Source organism: Anabrus simplex, chromosome 1, assembly GCF_040414725.1.
Source record: "Anabrus simplex isolate iqAnaSimp1 chromosome 1, ASM4041472v1, whole genome shotgun sequence".
Taxonomy (NCBI): domain Eukaryota; kingdom Metazoa; phylum Arthropoda; class Insecta; order Orthoptera; family Tettigoniidae; genus Anabrus; species Anabrus simplex.
In genome coordinates this window covers 335,993,461-336,016,201 of record NC_090265.1, presented here as the reverse complement: position 1 = coordinate 336,016,201, position 22,741 = coordinate 335,993,461, and the positions used below count along the sequence as shown (strand labels likewise).

The 22,741-nt window shown below is 39.4% G+C and overlaps 2 protein-coding genes across 2 annotated transcripts in view; both read right to left on the bottom strand.

Moving 5' to 3' along the window:
* LOC136865932 (GTP-binding protein Rit2) overlaps positions 1–5,547 on the bottom strand; it is a 196,681-nt gene extending 191,134 nt beyond the window's left edge. The window contains exon 1 of the mRNA XM_067142483.2: positions 5,270–5,547. Coding sequence (XP_066998584.1) covers positions 5,270–5,334 — 65 coding nt within the window. The 5' untranslated portion in view covers positions 5,335–5,547. The remainder of the gene's footprint in view (positions 1–5,269) is intronic.
* LOC137498565 (serine-rich adhesin for platelets-like) lies at positions 5,387–6,489 on the bottom strand. The gene is made up of 2 exons (XM_068226398.1): positions 5,473–6,489; positions 5,387–5,392 (listed from the first exon to the last, which is right to left on the bottom strand). The coding sequence occupies exons 1-2, from the start codon at positions 6,487–6,489 to the stop codon at positions 5,387–5,389; spliced, it is 1,023 nt and encodes a 340-aa protein (XP_068082499.1).
* Positions 6,490–22,741: the final 16,252 nt, after the last annotated feature.

Here is a 22,741-nt window from a genome sequence, read left to right as displayed (position 1 = left end):
ACTCGCCCGGTACAGACAAAACTGTATATAGATATCGTCCTCAAGTCACCTTACATGACTGGCAGGGAAGTTGACTCATTCATACATTCAGTCTACCTTAGCTTTTGTACCGTCATTACAGATAGCCTCATATCATTGCTCTCGCTCCATGGTTATCACTCTCGCTACTTTTATAGATAAGTTATCCTGAGTCCATCTAGATTAAAAAATGATGATGATGATGATGATGATGATGATGATGATGTCATTTACCAAGCGAGTTGCCTGTGTGTTCACATTGTGTAGCTACAAGCTTGCATTTGGGGGACGGTGGGTTCGAACCTCATCATCGGGAGCCCTGAAGAATTCTGCGGTTTCACATGTTTACACCAGGCAATTATTTTTTCAAAGGGATCGAGTCGATGGGAGTCCCAAGGAGAAGATGGTTAGCCCTTTTACTCATCGGTTTCCGAGTTTTGCCTGATGGGACAGAAAAAGTAGCTTGGTGCTTACACTGGCGGGGGTAAAATCACTCTCTCCTTCCAAAGGATTGATAGGTCGGATCTGAAAGCCCCCATCGCTGGGACAGTTGTTAACAAAGAAGAAAGTTCCTTTAAGAATCATAAATTTTGTGATCAAGTTAAGAAATAATGATTGTAAAATTAGAAAATGCTGAAAGTTATAATTTGTTATAAACCACTTAAGAATAACATTCCTAACACGGCCAGAAATCGAACTCGGGGTGCTCTGAAATTAAGGCCATTAGGCTGACTATTCAGCCACAAGAAGGAAGATTCAGTACTAGTAAATCCGCATAAATGCAAATAAATAAATAAATAAATAAATAAATAAATAAATAAATAAATAAATAAATAAATAAATAAATAAATAAATAAATAAATAAATAAATAAATAAATAAATAAATAAATAAATAAATAAATAAATATCGAAACAAAAGTGCTTTATTGCAGAAGCACTGGGAGATGAGTTTTCACTTCCAAAATTCCACATGCGTAGGCTGGGATTCACCTTGGTAAGAAGCCAGTGACTCTGTCACTCATCCATTATGCTCCTCTTTATCTGAATGTAACTGGGAATCAATTATATTTCTGTTCGTAGCCCGCGACCTCACCAGTGTGCTGGAAAAGAGTCAGAAGAAGAAGAGGAAGAAGGAAATGAACACCGAGTTCGATAGCTGCAGTCGCTTAAGTGAGGCCAGTATCCAGTAATCGGGAGATGGTGGGTTCTAGCCCCACAGTCGGCAGCCCTGAAGATGGTTTTCCGTGGATTCCGATTTTCACACCAGGCAAATGCTGGGGCTGTACTTTAATTAAGGCCACGGCCGCTTCCTTCCCATTCCTAGACCTTTCCTATCCCATCGTCGCCATAAGACATATCTGTGACGGTGCGACGTAAAGCAAAAAAAGAAATGAACATACCATCTCTGCTTGTTACTGTGAATATTCCTCACACGAACCCTACCGAAGCTTACCAAGCAATAGACCAAATGCAATCACAGGGCCTGTGTTGAGAATCAAGTAATTTTGTAGTGTCCCATCACGAGCACCATAACTTATCAAAGCTGTCTGTATGTTCTTTAAGATAAAATGACTATCAGAATGAATAAGAATCCTTGCATGAATGGTCAATGTCGAGGGGCCTTCGGTTTAGAGAGTACCAAGTTCGATTCCCGGCCGGATCGGCGATTTTAACCGCGTCTGGTTAGTTCTTCTGGCTGGGGAACTGGGTATTTGTATCTGTACCAATACATACAAAACACCACTACCGCACTACCAAACACAACAGGAACTCGCAATAGCGAATACACCCCCCCCCCCGCATGGGCATGACGACAGGAAGGCCATCCGCCATAAAACAAGACAAAGTCTACGTGTGTGACACAGTTTGCACCCTTGACCCCACAAGGCTGTGGGAGAAGCGGCAGAATAAGAATACTGCCATGATTACCTTGGTCTTGGTCCTAATGTGTTTCTTAGGTGACTTCAGGCTGGGAAATTTATACTATCCTCATTTCTTTTCGAAGAGTGTGTTACATAATACGTCTGGTCACCCAACTTCCCTTCGTATTAATGACGTTATACTATGACTCAGAAGCCCACTGCTGTGGCGGGAAGGAATATCGATCAAGGGGGAGAACAGGGTTGAGGGTGTACAGAGTTCAAGTATGATTCTCTGACGAGGGGAAAGTCATTAAGTGCGAACCTGCATTAATATTTAAAAAGCAATAGATGAAACACAGGGTGAAGCAATAAAATATTGACAGAAATGGAATTTAGAAATTCATATTTCAATCTAAGAAACGAAGTGTAATGGTTATTCCTGCTAAACAAGGGGCATACTGTTTCATATGGGATATGCCATTTTTTACCAAATCAATCAACTGTGCTTTGTTCTGTTATTCATCAGATCAGAACTGGTAGGAAGGGCAACAACCAACTTACGTAGAAATGAAGGATTAGAATGAAAAATGATTTACGGGGAACACTGATTGTCTGTTATGAATTCACAATGCTAGAAAATTTACTTAGCTTCCAATTACTAAGATAGAAGTTAATAACTTTCCGCTATGGCGCAATCATTTACACGTTCCTCTTTTCTTTGCTTAAAATCACATTGTCGAGCTCAGGCTCTGTTGGCCAATATTTACGGTGTTTAATCAAGACGGATTCGTTCCAGTCTGTTTACCGGTGAGGTAAGGAAATTCTTTAAAAATAGGTTTTGGTATCTGTATTATTATTATTATTATTATTATTATTATTATTATTATTATTATTATTATTGCCAGACTGGTTACGTTCTCCTCCAGTGCCTATGGTTGCATGGTCAGCAGTGCTTAATTATAACGAATATACGTCAGTGCATTTACTGCCATGATAAACAAATACTATCTAAAGTAGGAAATAATTGATAATCGCACCAACCAAGTGTTCCATCAGATCAATTCAAAGATATTTTTGTTTAGTATGTCTAGCTGTTTAATCTCGCTCTAACACATCGAAGGTTTCTCGGCGACGCAAGGATGGGAAGGGACCAGGATTGGGAAGGTACCAGCCATTGTCTTAATTAGAGTACAGCTTGGTATGAAACTGGGGAAACCACGGAAAAACATCTTCAGCGCTGCCGACAGTGGGATTCAAACCCGAATGCAAGCTCACAGTTACACGAACCGAACAAAACAGATGTAATTCTTTAACTAAAATAGATTGGGTTTTATTATGTATCCTATATCTGAAAGAAGTGGTGCATGAACTTAAGAAAAACATTTATTTTTATCGTGGTGCTTTTGTTCATTAATATAGGAGTTTAAATATTGTAGTTAGACATATTTAGAGATGATTTTATTATTGAGGAAGCTATAATCTCCGTAATCAAACGAAGGTTAAAATCATATTATTATTATTATTATTATTATTATTATTATTATTATTATTAATTAGTTAATAACTTTCATGATCTGTTCATTCGTGATATTATCCAACAACTAATTCCAGAAACGAACATCTACTCAGGAAATTATAGCAGGCCTATGTCCAAATGGGAAACTAAGGGCAGACAAGCAGGTGTTTACAATATTACAACTCTGAGGAGGTTTATAGAACTTCTACTTTTGATACATTGGCCTTGGAAAACGTAGTGGTCACGTTTACCCGCAACACAGAACAGTTGGACGTTAACTTGCAGTTCTCCGATCGAACACCTGCCATTGAATAGTGGTATCTCATTCTAGTGAAGGTTGTGTGATAGAATTCATTGACTCAGCTAAGGCCAAAGTCAAGAGGTTGAGATAGTACCTTCCCAGCTGGTTGGTCAGGATTTTAAAGTTTGAAACGATATGTTCTGCGGCTCGGGAATACAGCTGAGTGGAGATGTCTCACTCTCAGTCATCCTACAAGTGGCTTTCCGTGGTTCCTACTTCAACACTAGATTAACGCTGGGATGATAGTTAAGACGACTTCCTCACTTCGCCAACCGTATTAGATAACTACAGATATACAAACATGAATAGACATCAACTCGTACTGTTTATCAGAAAAACCTGCACGTCGGATTGCATAGCTAGCTGGTCAGACAGTCGCCAAGATTTTTATCTTTAGTTTTAATTTTGGCTTTAGGTCTTAACGACCATTTAGCCAGCTACAATTTTGTATGTTTCTGATTATTAATTATGAATTGACAATTTTTTTTAGTTTCTGATTATTAATTATGAATCAACTTTGATGAACTTATACATTTAAGACGAACACAAACACGCAGCCCCTGAGCCGGAGAAATTAACCAGACGATGTTAAAATCCCCGACCAAGCTGGGAATCGAACCCGGGATTTCAGTGACCAAAGGCCAGCACGTTAATCTCGCCAAGATTGTGCAATCGAATCCCGGTGTAGACAATTGGAACTAGAAGTCCCTCTATAGGAGAAATCAAAGTCAACTGTTTTACTGGAACTTCAAAGAATATTTTTGACATACATTTGTCTTACAGCTGGGAGTTACCTGAACATTTGTGTAACGAAGTAGTGTCATGTAATAACATGCGTGATGAAAGTGTAGCCTAACAACCGTGCAGGCTGTCTTACGGCTGGTAGCCTAGCAACTGTTGATGTATGGGCCGTGACCGAAAGACATACAAAGCACCTATTGATGATCACTTGATTTTCCCATAGGGAAATTTGACACTATTTTTTCAGGGCAAAACTCCGATACTCCAGTACCGATTTAAATAGTTACGGCAGCAAGTGAAAGGAGATGTTATATAGTGTTCGCTTCGAATCGCAAGATCACGTGTTCGAACCCGGCAGAAGTATTCAGATTTGTGAAGGGTGTTAAAAAGTCAGTTTGACACTCCATGTCATAAGATGTCGGCTTGTAAAATAACTCTCGTGACTCGTTTGGTGATTACCTGAAAAAAATAATTAAAACTCAGCCACGACATTCTCTGTAATATGGTAGAGTTAAATTAAACATTGAAAGTGACATTCATGGAGTCTAACTGCCGTCAGATAAAAACGTCCGCAACATGGTAGCAGAAACCATATTATTATTATTATTATTTATTATTATTATTATGAGAGTTAAAATTTATTAGTCTATACATAATATAACTTCTATTCCCCGAAAACATCACGTGAAGCAACAACAAGAGAATTGTGCCATTTCCCTAACTGTGGCATGCTGCTTCTCCTGATGGGAGCAGAATAGTTGTTTTCCATGTTAATAGTATCAAATACATGTCGTCCCCTAATAACTATAATATTGCGCACAGGTACTTACTTCATCTCGAAATCATGTAGCTCCTGTAGTGTAAGGGTGTTAGCAACGTCCAACAGCTGCTTCATGTTGTCCTCTCGTTGCTGCTGCTGCTGTTTGGACAGCCCCGGTTGCTTGCCTTCAACACTGACACACGCCACACTGCAGTTTTTTAGCAGGACTGTTGACACTGTGGGACTACCTATCACTGAGTTATGTTGTACTACGAGCGCTGTGGATTGCTGATGCCTCGCTAAAGCACTGCTTGCTCCCGCCAGACTCAACGGGTTTGTGGTTGTATTCACAACCGGCTGACTACTTATATTAGTTTGCGAGGATGACGCGCCGGCCTTTTCCGACACACCTCCACCGGCACCACCACACCGCTTCACGAGAACACTGGACGAAGTAGCTGCCAACACCACTCTCTCCCCTCCAACTTCCCCTAAATCTAAATTTCTTCCATTGGTCCCTACTCCCAAGGCAGACGACTCAAGCACGTCTTGGCTGTCTTCCACAAGCGCTACGGGTGTTAACGAATCGTTTTCGGAGAAGAAATCAACACGTAAATCTGGGGGAGGGGTATGGTTTATGTTATTTTGACCCAGTGCTTTTCTAGGAAGGATGACATTTGATTTTGGTTTCTGTTTTTTGGTTGGGGAGGCAGACGCGACTACATCATCATCTGCCATAGAACGGTGTACGGTCGCTTTTGTTTTCTTTAAAGTGAATGTGTAATCATTTTCATTATCGTCATCATCATCATCTTCTTCAGTTTTAATAAAAATAAACCTCTGTTCTTTTTGGCAAGCTCCAAGGAGAGGCGTGGGTGGAGGAGGTCCGGGGTGCATGTCCTCCGAACTGGACCCAGAGAAGAAATCATCCTCTCTATCGAGAGATACTGTGGTGCCCAAGACATCATCAATATAGTTGAAAGGTTTTTCGTTTTCAGATTCATAATCACCGTCAGTCACTGTTACCATGGTTGCTACTGTGTTGGCGGAGTCCGTGCTAGTGTTTATGGTGTTGTTGGAGGAGTTAGATGTCGTACTGCTGCCCATGATGACCACTTTAGGCACAGGTTGTTGATGTTTGGTTTTATTGGCACGGCTCCCACCTGCCGATTTGAAGTGCAGGCGTCTTAAAGCAGAACTAGCAGTAGAGATAAGGTCACTGTCGCCGCTAGATTGAGTTGAGCTGGAGTTTGACGTGGAGGCTGGGCCCGACCGCTGAAATACTGTCATCCTGCTCTTGTGAGGGGATTTACTGGCTCCCTGAAACAATAAAAAAACACAGCAACATGAGCTATGATCTTTAGACGTGATACAAATTAACAAGTAACATTTGTATGTAAGTCCTGTGCGAATTAATCAGAACATGACAATACAATACATATTTTCACGGTTTTTCACTTATTCACCTACTACCTTCTGTTCGTAACTTCATCCGCACTGTCATAATTGATGAAAATAATTTTAAGCAAACTGGATAGTATACAAATGTATGGGAGATTCCATGTCAAGAAAACTGCAAAAAAAAAAAAAGAACTTTATTTAATTTAGGAAATTTTAAAACAGATGTAGAAGAACGTCAGAATCAAGATTATGTTAACATTATTTTCCCAGCGATCACATAAAATGTCGTTAAAATCTGCGAACGTTGAGTCTATGCACCCATCGATCTTGTTTGAGAAATGCATTATTGTGTGTAGTTGTCTGCAGTTGCAGTTATTTATGTTTTTTTTTGCTAGTGGCTTTACGTCGCACCGACACAGATGGGTCTTATGGCGACGATAGGATAGGAAAGGCCTAGGAGTTGGAAGGAAGCGGCCGTGGCCTTAAGTACAGCCCCAGAATTTGCCTGGTGTGAAAATGGGAAACCACGGAAAACCATCTTCAGGGCTGCCGATAGTGGGATTCGAACCTACTATCTCCCGGATGCAAGCTCACAGCCGCGCGCCTCTACGCGCACGGCCAACTCATCCGGTATTTATGTGTTTATCATAGAAATCAGTCCCATATTAGGAACCTCTATCACCTCATATTAAGCACCACCACATAGTAAGAATCCATTTTCAATATTTAAAAAATTAAGTTATAATTATTAAAAACTAGCGAATGTACCCGTGCTTCGCTACGGTATTCTACATTGTATTCGAATATCGAAGTAAATAGTGTACATGCAGTAAATAAGATAGTTTTAAAATTGCATGTCTCTTAGCGTTATCCGAGAAAGAGCATGGGGAGGTCCCCGTACGTTTCCAATGTAAAGTGTTTGTTACGGATTTGTGATATAACGGCAGGCTCACTTGCCTACTGGCATTCACAATCAGGTTGGGAAGTTTACATTATAATTGCAGGCCCCATTGCCTACTATGCGGACAGAATCGATTTGGGGAGTTTTCGTTAAAATGGCAGCCCCCTTTCCTACCTCCAGACAGATTACAGTTTTTATTATAATGGCAGGCAATTACCCTACTATCACTCGAAATTGAGTTGTGCAGTTATCATTATAATGACAGGCCCCTTTTCCTACTGCCAGCCAGCGTACTGCCAGTCACACCAAGTTGGTGAGTTTCCATCAAAATAGCAGGCCACTATGCCTAATGCCAGTCACATTTTAGATGAGTACATTTCTTTATAATGGCGGGCACCCTTGCCTACTGCCAAACACAATCGGGTAGGGGAGTTTTAAACAAAACTGCATGCTCACTTACCTTCTGCAAGTCAAATCGAGAAGGGAACTATTCATTACAATTGTAGGCCTTCCTTACTAATGACAGTTACACAGGAGTTGGAGAAGGAACCCTTTCCTACTGCCAGTCAAAGTCGGTGTGGGGAGTACTGATTACAATAGCAGACCGACCCTTTCTCGATCGCTAAATCGACATCAGTGAATATATATAGATCGACATACGAAAGTATATGCGTGTTTACAATATTGAAGACCTTCATTTACAGATTAACTGCTACTAAACGTACGTCATATCGACAAAGGATTATACCATAAGACACGCCGGATTTAGTGGCCTAAATGGCTGGTCCAATGATATGTCATCTATTCTTGGGTCATATTTAGAAACGTGGAACAGGGTAAAGGTTTTGTAAGATCATCTCACATTACATTACTTTTCGGATAATAATGTGACAGCTACATACGTAGCATTTGGCTCACAAATGGCTACTGAGTGGGCCAATTTTCGTGAAGAGTTTGATGATTCTGTATTTCATATAAGTAATTGAAAGTATGAATAATGCATGTGAAAATTCCAAATTGACTTAACATCGATTAATAGAGAAAAATCAAACGTAAAAGGGATACAGATACGGCATAAAGTCATAAGACCAAGGTTGTAGATCATTCCAAATTGAACGGAGATTGTGCAATCCGTTACGTGATAGGAATTTCCGAAGGTCTGCACCATCATTAAAATTGCCTGCATATTTCGATATTCTTCGGGGATAAAAAATGAAAAATTTAATGATATAGGATTTTTCATTCGTTACAGGCTAAAACGTATAATTTTGTCAAATTTCAATTATCTTCTTATTCTTCTGGCAGATTATGCCACAATGTGGATTTTGGGCGAGGCGGGTAAAAATTAGGACTTTCAGGAAATCAAAAATTATGGAGATTGTTATTATTACCCCTTAAACGGAAAGCTGTACGAAAATTTCGCCAAAATAGTCAGTGTAGAGGTACACAGTCGTTACGATTTGATTTATATAGATAAGGAATCTGCTCCATGTAAAACACCTTTTGGGCTATGTCCGCTGGACTTAACCTGCAAAAGTGACCATTCATGATATCTCCCTTATTAATCCTCCTGACGAAAAAATGCACATGAAAAAAAAAGGTTTAGAGGCGGAATTCCATCAGGTTTGGTCGATTTCCAGTCAGGTTGGTCTTGTTCTGTATATATTGTGGAAGAGTAAAATCACCATTTCGGTTCCTTATAAACCGCCAGTCCATTCCGGAACATGAAATGTTATTTACGTTTTAAACCTACCTTTGGACAGGTGGAGGCTAAATATAAATTTTGTTTCGAATGTCTTCAGTAGTTTTCAAGTTGTAAGGAATACGCTTTACACGCACCCGCTCGTGAGTTAAGTCCGATGGGACTTGTACAGAAAAACGGTCCTTTAATGATATCTCCCTTATTGATCCTCGTATCGAAATGATGCACATGAGAAAAAAAGGTTTAGACATTAATTTCTACCAAGGTAGGTAGACTTCCATAAACTTTTGTTGTGTATATTTTTTGGAAGTGCAAAATCACTGTTTCGGTTTCGTATAAACCCCCAGTTAGTTCAGAGATTTAGAAACAATATTTGCCCTGAAACCTATCAAGGACAGGTGTATTCTAAATACGAATCTTGGTGGAAATGCATCCAGTAGTTTCTAGCATTCACGTACATACGGCGTAATTAAGGAAGAAAATAATACAGTTAAGAATGTTGAAACTAATAGAAAATGGATTATAAATGAGGACAGTCGGATAACGACAAATAAATAAATGCCGTGAGTTATGGATATAATAAAGCGCTAACAGAGGAGAAATTTAGGTTCAGTGATTCTTAGGTAAACAAATATGAAGATGACTAATGGTGTTATTACTTAATCTATTCGAGGGCGGTTATAACCTCCAACGATATTCCGCCAATATCCCGCAGATGAGCCGATTGATGCCTCTCTTGCCATCTACCCAAGGAACAACCACGAATTTAAAAGCATGATGAGGAAAATGGCAATACGTTACTTCCCTACTGGCATGCAGTCAGAGACGTTGCCATGGTAACCTGTAGGTTCGTTGTCGGTCTGTCGGTCACTAAATGCAGAGCATGATACCAGCAGAAAATTGTAAATTTCTCCGTCATGTGAAGAGTAAGGTAAATTATGAACATAACGAAAGTTGTTTATAATGAAGAGACGTTTCACGTACGGTAAACGAAGTTTACAGAAAATCAATAGTATAAGAGAAAATAGAGGAAAACCACTGTGGTTTTCCTATAAACACCCCGTCTATTCAAAGATTTTAAAATTATATGCATATCGGAACCTTTCCTGGGATGAGTATACTCTAAATATGAAGTTTGGCTGAGATCTATCCAGCCGTTTCGACGTGATGGTGGGAAAACCACTCTGGTTTTCCTATAAACCCCCCGTCTATTCAAGGATTTTAAAATGATATGCATATCTAAACCTTCCCCGGGATTAGTATACTCTAAATACAATGTTTGGTTGAGATCCATCCAGCCGTTTCGACGTGATGGTGGAAAAACCATTCTGATTTTCCTATAAACCCCCCATATATTCAAATATTTTAAAATGATATGCATATGGAAAACTTCCCCGCGATGAGTATCCTCTAAATATGAAGTTTGGTTGAGATCTATCCAGCCGTTTCGACGTGATGGTGGGAAAACCACTCTGGTTTTCCTATAAACCCCCCGTCTATTCAAGGATTTTAAAATGATATGCATATCTAAACCTTCCCCGGGATTAGTATACTCTAAATACAATGTTTGGTTGAGATCCATCCAGCCGTTTCGACGTGATGGTGGAAAAACCATTCTGATTTTCCTATAAACCCGCCATATATTCAAATATTTTAAAATGATATGCATATGGAAAACTTCCCCGCGATGAGTATCCTCTAAATATGAAGTTTGGTTGAGATCTATCCAGCCGTTTCGACGTGATGGTGGAAAAACCATTCTGGTTTTCCTATAAACCCCCTGTCTATTCAAGGATTTTAAAATGATATGCATATCAAAACCTTCTCCGGGATGAGTATACCCTAAATATGAAGTTTGGTTGAGATCTATCCAGCCGTTTCGACGTGATGGTGGAACAGACAAACAGACAGACAAACAGAAACAATTTTATTTATATAGATTTTTACACTCGTTCTTCACCCCCTTTCCATCCCCGCCCAAAGGAGTCCTATGAGTGCCTTACACAACAGTATATTTTTTTCCCAGATATTAAGTCTTATTTGTACCTATTTTGGTTGACAGCTATGCCCAAACGTACATGCATAATCTCACTGCTCTAGAATCCTGGAGCTGACGTTGCCATGGTTACGGCAGTTCATTTCTTTATCCGATTCCTAGAGCAGGGGTAGTGTGGTGCCAATATCTCCGTAACGGTTGGTTTTAGGGCCTTAAAACATGGTTTTCGGGCCCGTAGGGCTTACCGAGTTTTGTTCTTTGCGTCAAGAGGATTAAATTGAGCTTTGTCTCGTCCTTATACGACAAATTCGATATTTTGCCTATAATAGTATAAGAGAAAATGGAGGAAATCCGTTTTTCCTATAAAACCCCCGTCTTTTCAAAGATTTTAAAATGATATGCATATCGAAACCTTCCCCGGGGTCAGTATACTCTAAATATGAAGTTTGGTTGAGATCTATCCAGCCGTTTCGACGTGATGGTGGAACAGACAAACAGACAGACAAACAGACAAACAGAAACAATTTTATTTATATAGATGTATAGTTTATAAATAGTCTATGTATTACACTCTAAAAATGCATACAAATAAATGAACATCCAATCTATACTGTTCGTAGATACGAAACTCGGGTATTCTTGAAAGTATTAAAATAAACAAAACAGAGCCCAATATTAGGCTACTTTTCTCTAATGTAACTATTTTTCGTAACTATGAGGCCCGTATGTCAGTTATCCTTATACAAACAAAAGTAAACGTTTTATTTTCACGATTATAATATATGATACTTAATTATATGAACATTTACAAAACTATTAAACATTAAAGTGTTAATTTTAATTTTATTCCACTCTGGAAAATATCAATGCTTTTAGTTTCGGCAGTTGAATAAATTGCATTATGACGTTTATGGGACCGTGAATGATAAGGAATTGCGATTGAGACAAATTGCGTTAGCTGTAGGTCTACTGGGATTGCAAAGATGTGGATTTCCTTGGAAGAAACGGTCTTTCTTCTTTCTGACACTTTTCCACTTACCTAGTGTTGGTACTTGTATGAATTTACCCCAGTTTCATGACCGGATGCCCTTCTTGACGCAAACAGTATCGAGTCTTTCTTTGGTGATATGTAGTGTGATGTGTTTTACGTAAATTAAGATCCGTATTAAGAAGAACACAAACACCCAACCCGAGCTAGACGACGTAACTATAAGCAGTTAAACGTCCTCGACTTGGATGGAGATTGAACTCGGCGCCCTCTGTGCTGACCCTAGGCTGGCTATTTAGCCAAGAAGCCGGACTGAAAGTAATTACTATTGTAAGATAGAACTCCCACAAAAAACCTCCAGCTGCTGAGCAAGCGGGTACCAACGCAATCAATCAATCAATCAATCAATCAATCAATCAATCAATCAATCAATCAATCAATCAATCAATCAATCAATCAATCAATCAATCAATCAATCAATCAATCAATCAATCAATGCTTTTCCAACATCGCAGTGCAGTCGCAGTTGCGAATCTTCTCACATACGTATTAGCTAGGCCAAGTACTACTGTCGCATGGCCATTCTGCCACCAACTTTATAAGGAGCAATGTATTCTACAGTATTATTACAGTAACGCTCAGAAGTATTCAGACAGCACGAGTTTGTTTACATACGCTCTCTAGGTACAACTCACGGACTATCTGACCTTCACTCACAGTACGCACTGCAGCAGATTAGATAGGAAAGTTACTTACAAAGTTTACGTGTCGGATACGACCACGCCAAAATCGTGCCGCTATCGACCAAGTGGATTAAGCACCGTGCCGCATGCGACCAGTCAATCAATCTATTACCACTGATCTGCATTTAGGGCGGTTGCCCAAGTGGCAGATTGCCTAATAATTGTTTACCAAGTATTTTTCTGAGAATATGGAAATTTATTGAGCGTCTTCCTCGATAAATTATTCCAATCCCTAACTCCTCTTCCTATAAACAAATATTTGCCTCTTGAATTCCAACTGTATCTTCGTATTGTGATCTTCCTACTTTTAGAGACACTATTGAACTTAATCGTCTATTAATGTTATTCATTTCATAACGAGATGTTGTGCACAATTTGCGGTTACAGTAGTTCGCTATTTGAACAGTACAAATAACAGTTCCATTCCCTACCCGGTAAGCAATGCTATTGGTTCTGATTTACCCTACTTTATCTTGGATGATGACGTGGCTTATTAAATGAAAATAGGTGCGATGAGTATGGTATGAATAATAGCCTTTCGAAGACTAAATTGATGTCAGTAGGTAAAAAATCCAAGAGAATTAAATGTCAGATTGGTGATACAAAGCTGGAACAGGTAGATAATTTCAAGTATTTAGGTTGTGTGTTCTCCCAGGGTGGTAATATAGTGAGATTAAATCAAGGTGCAGTAAAGCTAATGCAGTGAGCTCCCAGTTGCGATCAACATTATTCTGTAAGAAGGAAGTCAGCTCCCAGATGAAACTATCTTTACATCGGTCTGTTTTCAGACCAACTTTGCTTTACGGGAGCGACAGCTAGGTGGACTCAGGATATCTTATTCATAAGTTAGAAGTAACAGACACGAACGTAGCGAGAATTCTTGCTGGTACAAACAGGTTGGAACAATGGCAGGAGGGTACTCGGAATGAGGAGATAAAGGCTAATTTAGGAATTAACTCGATGGATGAAACTGTACGCATAAACCGGCTTCGGTGGTGGGGTTATGTGAGGCGAATGGAGGAGGATAGGTTACCTAGGAAAATAATAGAATTTAAAGATAAGAGGTATAGAACTAAATGAGGCCACAGCACTAGCTGCAAATAGAGGATTGTGGCGACTTTTAGTAAATTCACAGAGGCTTGCAGACTGAACGCTGAAATGCATAACAGTCTATAATGAAAACGTATGTATGCATGTATGTTCTAAAGTCACTTCCGGTCTAAATGCAGTTCCAGAAATACAGCCTAAGATCGCTTGGCTCTTTACTTGTTTTCGTTTTTATTCATATCTTAACGAAAGGAACGTATTTACATAATTATTTCTGTAATGTATTCTTTGGTTCAATAACTTCAGGTGTTTTTGAGATATACAGTCGTATTTTCTCTTGAAGCCCATACTACTTTTATCCAGTGGTCTTTTCCTCTGATATCCCACAAGGAAATGAAGCAACTATGACACAGAAATTCATGAACAATGCAAAATATATATGCTATGGTGTAAGCTATGCACAAATCGCATTAAAAATAATTAAAATTGGTTTAGGATACATACGTGAAATGCCAAATATCAGTCAATTCAGTACAATGAAAAACAATCGCAGTTAACACTTAAATCGCCATCTATTTGATTTTCTTTTGTATGGATCGGGGCAATCACCTTGGAGACTCCAACAGTAGTCAGCCATAGTATGCGGTTACACCTTCCTTGGTATCTTTCTTCCATCACCTTTGTACCTTGGTGGAACCCCTCCCCTTGTTCCTCACTAGAAGCACCAAGATTGTCTGGAAACCGGTCTATGTGACTGTGAAGAAAGTGAACTTTACTGCTCATAATAGAACTCAAATTTTTGAGGTTTCAAAATATGTTTTGTACCAGTTCTTAATAATTTTCAGCTTTATGGTTGCCGATAAAGTTCTTAACAATCAAGACAAAGCTGTTCCAGGCAGATGATTCAGTATCAATCATCGAATTCATGAAATTTTGATCCTTATCGAGCTGGAACATTTGAGGGCCATTAAAGATCCCAGCTTTTAGTTTTTGCATACTTAATCCAGGGAAAAATCTGCAAAATGTATTTGAAACAATCACCAACTTTGTTTAGGACACTAACAAATTGCGTCATAAGCCCCATATTTTTATGGATGGGGGGGGGGGAGAGAATGATTTTCCCTGTCAACCAGTGGCTCTTTAATGATGTTTAATGAACTCACATTCATATTTTCTCTTGAAGCCCACACTACTTTTCTCCAATGGTCTTCTTTTCCTCTGATATCCCACAAGCAGATGAAACAACGGTATTTAGTGTATCCACTTTGCTGTCCTAGTAAGAAATTCACCATCTTTAGACGACTGGTGCTCACGGTATCGATGCTTCTGCAAGAAAATTTTCATATTTTCATATTGTTCTTTGACTTTGGTTGAGTGATCTATTGGAATAGATGCATAGTAATTTCCAATATACAGCAAAAATACATTTTATGATTCTGCTGAAACTGCCTATAAAAGTCGCCAATCGTCTGGTTGGAATTCAGGTATCCCCATTTGGAGAAAGAGTATACTAGATCTTCATCTCGACTAAAATAAGGAAGAAGTGCTGCCTCTCCTCTCCGAAAAAAAGTTATTTTAGATTCAGACTTTAAACAGTTTTTTTCTTTTAGTCTGGATATCAAAAGTTCAGAGTCTTGCTTTGACAGGCTTAGGTCTCGTACTAAATCCAATGATCCTGGGAGAACTGTATCCGTGTAGAAGTACTTCCTTCATATTCACTGTCACTGCCTACACCTACACTACACCCCAAATCCTGCATATCTTCAACATTAGACACTGGAAGACCAGGAAGTGCAGTGAACAATGGTATGGGAACATTTTCGCTGTGCGGCAGAGGTTGCCTTGCTGATTCCAAATCAGGATATTCCCATTTACGTTTCTTGTAACGATTGAGACCTTTCACATTCACAACACAAAAATAGCATGCATTGTGGTGATTTTTTTTTACTCTCACCGCACCATAGGCACACTAAATTTTAGACCTTTTCTTCATTTATTTGTCTAATGACGGAGACTTTCTACACATGTTTTACAAACCACATGGGGAGCCCAAGACTTATCATGGGCTCTGAGTTTTATTCCAAAATATGCCAAATATGTTTGTTTCACAAAGTGTATAATATGTTTTCTATGTTTCTCCTGGCTACATTTGCCAAAAAATGTAGCAGAATACATTAGGGTCATTCAAGCAAATTCTTCGTGAAGATGATATTGATGATGATGATGATGATGTTTGTTGTTTAAAGCGGTCTAACATCGAAGGTCATCGGCCCTCTTCGTAAAGAGCTCGTACCTAACAGAAAGTTGAAAAAACCCAAGTTACTTACAACGATATAGAACAAAATAATATTCAAGTAATGGCTACAGAGAGACTTACAGTTTTGTAAAGACTTATTAAGACTTATTAATATTTATTAAAATTATTTTCAAATCGAGAACATTATTAATTGAACACCCTGTATCTCAAAAACTAGAGCCAATCCCTAGAAACTACCATCATTTACGGAATCAGCACCCTCGATATTCTATAAATTCATTGGAAAATCCTTGGCAACAGAAAAATATAAAAATAGAACATTCTCATAATTAATATAGTTTATTTACCTAAAATTCGTAGCTCATATCTCTAGGATGTTTTCAACATGGAGTTGCTTGCCTGAAGGGGTAGAACTGTGGATTGTCTTATGTTAATGTTTCTACATCCTGCACTTAGTTGTACTGTAATAAAATAAATACAACCGGGCGAGTTGGCCGTGCGCGTAGAGGCGCGCGGCTGTGAGCTTGCATCCGGGAGATAGTAAGTTCGAATCCCACTATCGGCACCCCTGAAAGTGGTTTTCCGTGGTTTCCTATTTTCACACCAGGCAAATGCTGGGGCTGTACCTTAATTAAGGCCACGGCCGCTTCCCTCCAACTCCTAGGCCTTTCCTATCCCATCGTCGCCATAAGACCTATCTGTGTCTGTGCGACGTAAAGCCCCTAGCAAAAAAAAAACAAAACACAAAAACTTCAACAAATATTCTGTCAAAATATTCATGACCACTATCGTGTTTTTCTGTGGTTGTTGGTAGTGTAGAGTGTTATGTGTAAATGGAGAGGTGTGTATAAGACAAATTTTAGGTCCTAGAGCCGTAGGAATTAACCAGAAGCGGCTAAAATATTTAGTCGGGCTGGGAATCAAAACTGGAGCTTTGAACCGAATGAGCATTCAACAAAGAAACTGGATTAGTAAAAAAAAAGTAAATGTCACCAAGACATAGAACTTTGTCATCAATTCTGTCATTTGAATTACATTTCATATACCAGTACTGCTTGAATTATATCAACGAATTTTCGCTCTGAGTACTACATGTGCTGCGGGTCAGTATTTCAACATCGTCACATAACAGTATTTCAAGGCGCAGTGACGATATGAATTATAAAACGTTATTTTCGTATAATCCGAACACATTACAGCCCACAATTATCTCGGTTCTGTTGTAGTTCGTTCACCTATTGTCTCACACGGTGGAATTTAGTATTACAGCAGACACAAAGTTACCAGCAAAGTGGCATGGGCAGCAACATTCAACACAGAATTATACCAAACATTCCTGTGACAGTACAGGCTGACATCGCGTAGTGGATGATATTATGTAACTAAGTGAATTTCGATAATGTTGGAACCATTATCACGTATATCCACGTTAAACACATTAGAGGAAGAATTTAAATGATCAAATTTCGCAGTGAATGGAAAGAATATAATGTAACGCGCGTCATGTGGACATTAACGTTCTAAACGTAAATCGTTAAGCTAGTACTACAGTAAGAAAAAAAGGAACATGGAACACAGATCACATTGTCAGCAGCCAAAGAAGAAAAACATTCTCCTTCAGCTTTATACACTCAACCGAAGTTCTAGCAATATTTGTGTAAAGGTTTACAAGACATACATTCGACAATTTGAAAATTTTATAGAAAATGCAGGGGTGGTAATCTTGTAAGTAAAGTAGCTGAAAGTATGTGGAAATGCTGTGGGTTCTAATACTCTGACGTCCCATTAGCTGCTTTGACGGTTTTCGGAGACGTCGAGGTGCCGTAATTTTGTCCCGCAGAAGTTATTTAACGAGCCAGTAAATATATCGACACAAGGCTGACGTATGTGAGGACCTTCAAATAACACCGATCTGAACCAGGATCGAACCTGAAAAGTTCAGTTCAGAAGGCCAGCGCTCTACTGTTTGAGCTACTCAGCCAGGCATCACGAATAAAATTAATATACAACATATAATCCACCTCTGTGGTGTAGTGGTTAGTGTGATTCGCTGCCACCACGGAGGCTCGGGTTCGATTCCCGGCTCTGCCATGAAATTTGAAAAGTGGTACGAGGTCTGGGCGTGGTACTGGTCATCCTCCCCAGTTGTATCCCCAATCCAGAGTCTGAAGCTCCAGGACACTGTCCTTGAGGCGGTAGAGGTGGGATCTCTCGCTGAATCCGAGTGAAAAACCGACCCTGGAGGGTAAACAGATAAAGAAAAGGAAGAAGATACAACATATAAGTATAGGAGACAACTAGATTCGGATTTAAATTATGAAACAGAGGAAGCGCTGGTAGGCTTGTGGCCAACTTGTGAGAATGCATCCACTGGCCAGGTGTTCTAAGGCTGATTCACTGAAGTACCTTTGGATCTTCTCGCTACCATGGTTTCCTAGTTGTGAGGGAAATAAAAAGGAAGTTCAACTACGCCTATATGTTCTAATTAGAAAACAGTCTATGCGGGCTTCATAAGGAAGAATTAGCATCTAACTTTGGATACCTCGACCTGTGGTGTAGTATTTCGTAATAAAATATTTATTGTTTTAACGATTAATTCTTCAACTTTTGCTGTAATGTTCATGAATGGAACAATCTGCCACTAGACGTTAAAACATTCGAAGTAATTTGATTGTACATGCACAAAATATGTGATGAAAAGACACAAAGGGGAAGCCAGAAAGACAAACACTTTCCTACTCTCTCGTTCCTTTCTCTTTTTCATCCACACCTCGTCTATATCATTCCTCTGTAACTTTCTCAACTCGGGTGAAAACTCACAGTACTGTACAAGAGTAACTTTTATTTCACGTATAATTAGAGTTCTGCTTTGCTTCGTAATTATCTTTTCTTTTCTTTTCTTTTCTCTCCTCCTTTCCTTCTTTTCCAACTTTAGGGCTTATGTATCTCTTAGAAACTGTACTATTTTTCTGTAAAATTATGCTAGTGGCTTTACGTCGCACGGACAGAGATAGCTTTTATGGCGACGATAGGATAGGAAGGTCCTAGAAGTTGGAAGAAAGCGGCCGTGGCCTTAATTAAGGTACAGCCACAGCATTTGCCTGGTGCGAAAATGGGAAAGCACGGGAAACCATCTTCAGGGCTGCCGACAGTGGGGTTCGAACCCACTATCTCCCGGATGCAAGCTCACAGCCACGCGCCTCTAACCGCACGACCAACTCGCCCAGTTGTAAAATTATGCTCTTTCTCCTTGACTTTTGTAATATTTCAAGTAAAAGTAATTACTGTTACCTATAGTTTAATAGTTCTACGTAAACTAAGTTTATGTAATGTTACATTTTTAAGACTTGTAGTTACTTACTTATCAGCCTAATTCTGTTAGTACCGGGCGAGTTGGCCGTGAGCGTATAGGCGCGCGGCTGTGAGCTTGCATCCGGGAGATAGTAGGTTCGAATCCCACTATCGGCAGCCCTGAAGATGGTATTCTGTGGTTTCCCATTTTCACACCAGGCAAATGCTGGGGCTGTACCTTAATTAAGGCCACGGCCGCTTCCTTCCAACTCCTAGGCCTTTCCTATCCCATCGTCACCATAAGACCTATCTGGGTCGGTGCGACGTAAAGCAACTAGCAAAAAAAAAAAAAAAGACCTATCTGTGTCCGTGCGACGTAAAGCCCCTGGCAAAAAAAAATCTGTTAGTGGGTTAAGCGTAAGACAGGGACAGCTGTCTCTAACTCCGCCAGAATAAATAAATTATCATCAATCTATCTATCTACCTACCTATCCATCTATCCAGTATAAACTTTTCCAACAAAATTGAGTAGTTCTATTTTCCCAAGTAAATTATTATTTAGCTTATGGCTAGTACATAACTCTACATACAAATATTAAAAAATATAACAAACAATATAACACTTTAAACTATCAACCAATCTCTAAAACAGTTCATAAACTTATATCCAAGCTGTCCAACCATTGTACAACCCCGTCAGAAGCACATTCGGTGACAATATGACGGATGGTCTGTTTCTTCTCCCAAGTAAATGACACGTTGATAAGTGTAGATAAACCACCATGTGACCAAAAGTATGTTTTCCGATTAAGGTATCTAAATAACATTCATGAAATTCAATCGTCAAACATAGTGTTTCGTCCCATTACGGCATGGGCTCATCAGTTAGATACCGTACATTTCCAAGACACTGGCTGGCTAACACGCCGGTAGCGCACTGGTGCGAAACACTGCTAAATTTTGACGATTGAGTTTCCTGAATTTTATTTAAACCTCCACGTGTTTGTACTTGGTCGTGTAGCCCATGGTCTACTTTATGTAGTCGAAGAAAATCTAGAGTGAATGTAATGAAGGAGATTTCTTAAGGCCCCAATCAAGTTAGTAACCGAGTTAGTTGGCTACGCGGTTCGGACCATTTACCTGTGAGTTTGCAGGTCGGTGTCCCTGATGATGGTTTCAACAATCTCTTGTGATAATAATAAACACTCATCTGGAAGCGTTTAAACTCTCCGAGTACGATTTATTTAGCTAGTAGCACTAATACAAACACATTAGATAACAGTTTTCACTCTCTAACGCTTTCACACTCATAATCACACCGCTTCCATAGTTCTTATTACACAACCTGCAGTACTTTTCGTTGTGCACTATCATCATACACCGCTGTCCGACTCGTTGGCCGAATGGTCAGCGTACTGGCCTTCGGTTCAGAAGGTCCCGGGTTCGATTCCCGGCCGGGTCAGGGATTTGAACCTTAATTGGTTAATTCCCTTGGTCCGCGGTTTGGGTGTTTGTGCTGTCCCCAACATCCCTGCAACTCACACACCACACATAACAGTATCCTCCACCACAATAACACGCAGTTACCTACAAATGGCAGATGCCGCCCACCCTCATCGGAGGGTCTGCCGTACAAGGGCTTCACTCGGCTAGAAATAGCCACACGAAATTATTATATACACCGCTGATGCTCGTTCTCGGTAGCACAGTATGCTTGCATCAGTAACTTATTCATTTCTTCAGTGGTTGATTAATGTAAGTACTGTGCGAGGTTCTAAGAAATGGCATTATCCGTAACAAGCAAGCCGAGTGAATGACATGAAGAGGAAGCAGAAATGAAAACGATAGTTAAATACGACGACAGTGTTCATTTACAAGAATCTAACATCAGTATGACGTCTTCGGGCAAAGCAACAGCGCTGCTATCCTCAGGTACTAAAATTGCCAAGGTGCGCACCTGGACTCTGATCTGTTAAAACATCCATCCTATGTGTCGTTTGAATTGTCTCAGTGATTTCTACAAGTATATATCAAAAACAGATAAAATGAAAACTTGAGAAGACTGTCGTTGGAAGAAGTGCGAAAATATTTTTCCTTCGTAAAATGTCGTGGCTTATGGACAATAAATGGCATAAGAATTTGTGAATGTATATTTTTATAGTGGCTCGCTAGAATTCCAAAAAGTTCAAAATCAACAACGTTGAGCGTCAAAAGGCTCATTGCAAGCGTTGCGAGGGGAGTTCCGCGTTATTGGAGTCCCAGCTGAGCACATACTGTCCTAGTGGTGGAAAATGATTTGGAGCTCATAGACTTGAAGATCAGTAAATTTATTTAATTCAGAAATAAAGTGCCAACAATAAAATTTCGAACCATACTGACAAGGTACATTACGACAATATTTCCCACGCAGTACGGCCATGAACACCACCACAGCAATAGGTAAATCATCTTGAATATCACTAATACGACGCCTTTATTATAATTTCAAAAGTAATTCACCCCTTCAAATGCATATTACGAAATTTCTTCTTTAATTCTGATGTTTTTATAACGACCGAACTCATGATACTGTATATCACAGAGTGGTGTATAAATATTCCATCGATTCGATTGCAGCTGCTCTGACGTGTTTGTTATGTATAAAATGCGTGTAGGTTGAGCGTTACAATGTATTCTGAACATGATTTATAGAACGTAATCAGTGTTTACATTTAACATTTATTTTATAATCTGTTACGATAATTTAATTGGTGCTGTTGGCTAACATTTTGAATTCGAAACAGACTTCATTGAGTGAACATGCTTGTTATATGCATAATAATCTATGTAACGTGATTTCAGTAGCATGTGGTGTCAGAATGATGATAATGTATCAATTGAAGGCGTGGTATAGGCAGGTACCGGCTGAGCACGTCAGTGGCTAAGTTACGTGCAAGATTCGGGTAAAATGTTTTGTTTTATTATTACCTAGTAAATGCTGCATTTACATATGAACCCTCACACCACACATTAGTGTCTCACAGACTCCACATACATGAGTTATCATTTATATCTTTATCCGGGTATAAATGCTATTTTCTCCTTCTCTCTCTCCCATTTGAAGTTCGTTGGCACTACTGCAGGACGCTTTCCGACGTTCTTCAAAATCCTGAGCATTAATCAGCGAGTGCCCTGTCACACATATTAGAAAATAATTATATCGAAAAGTTTCTGAAC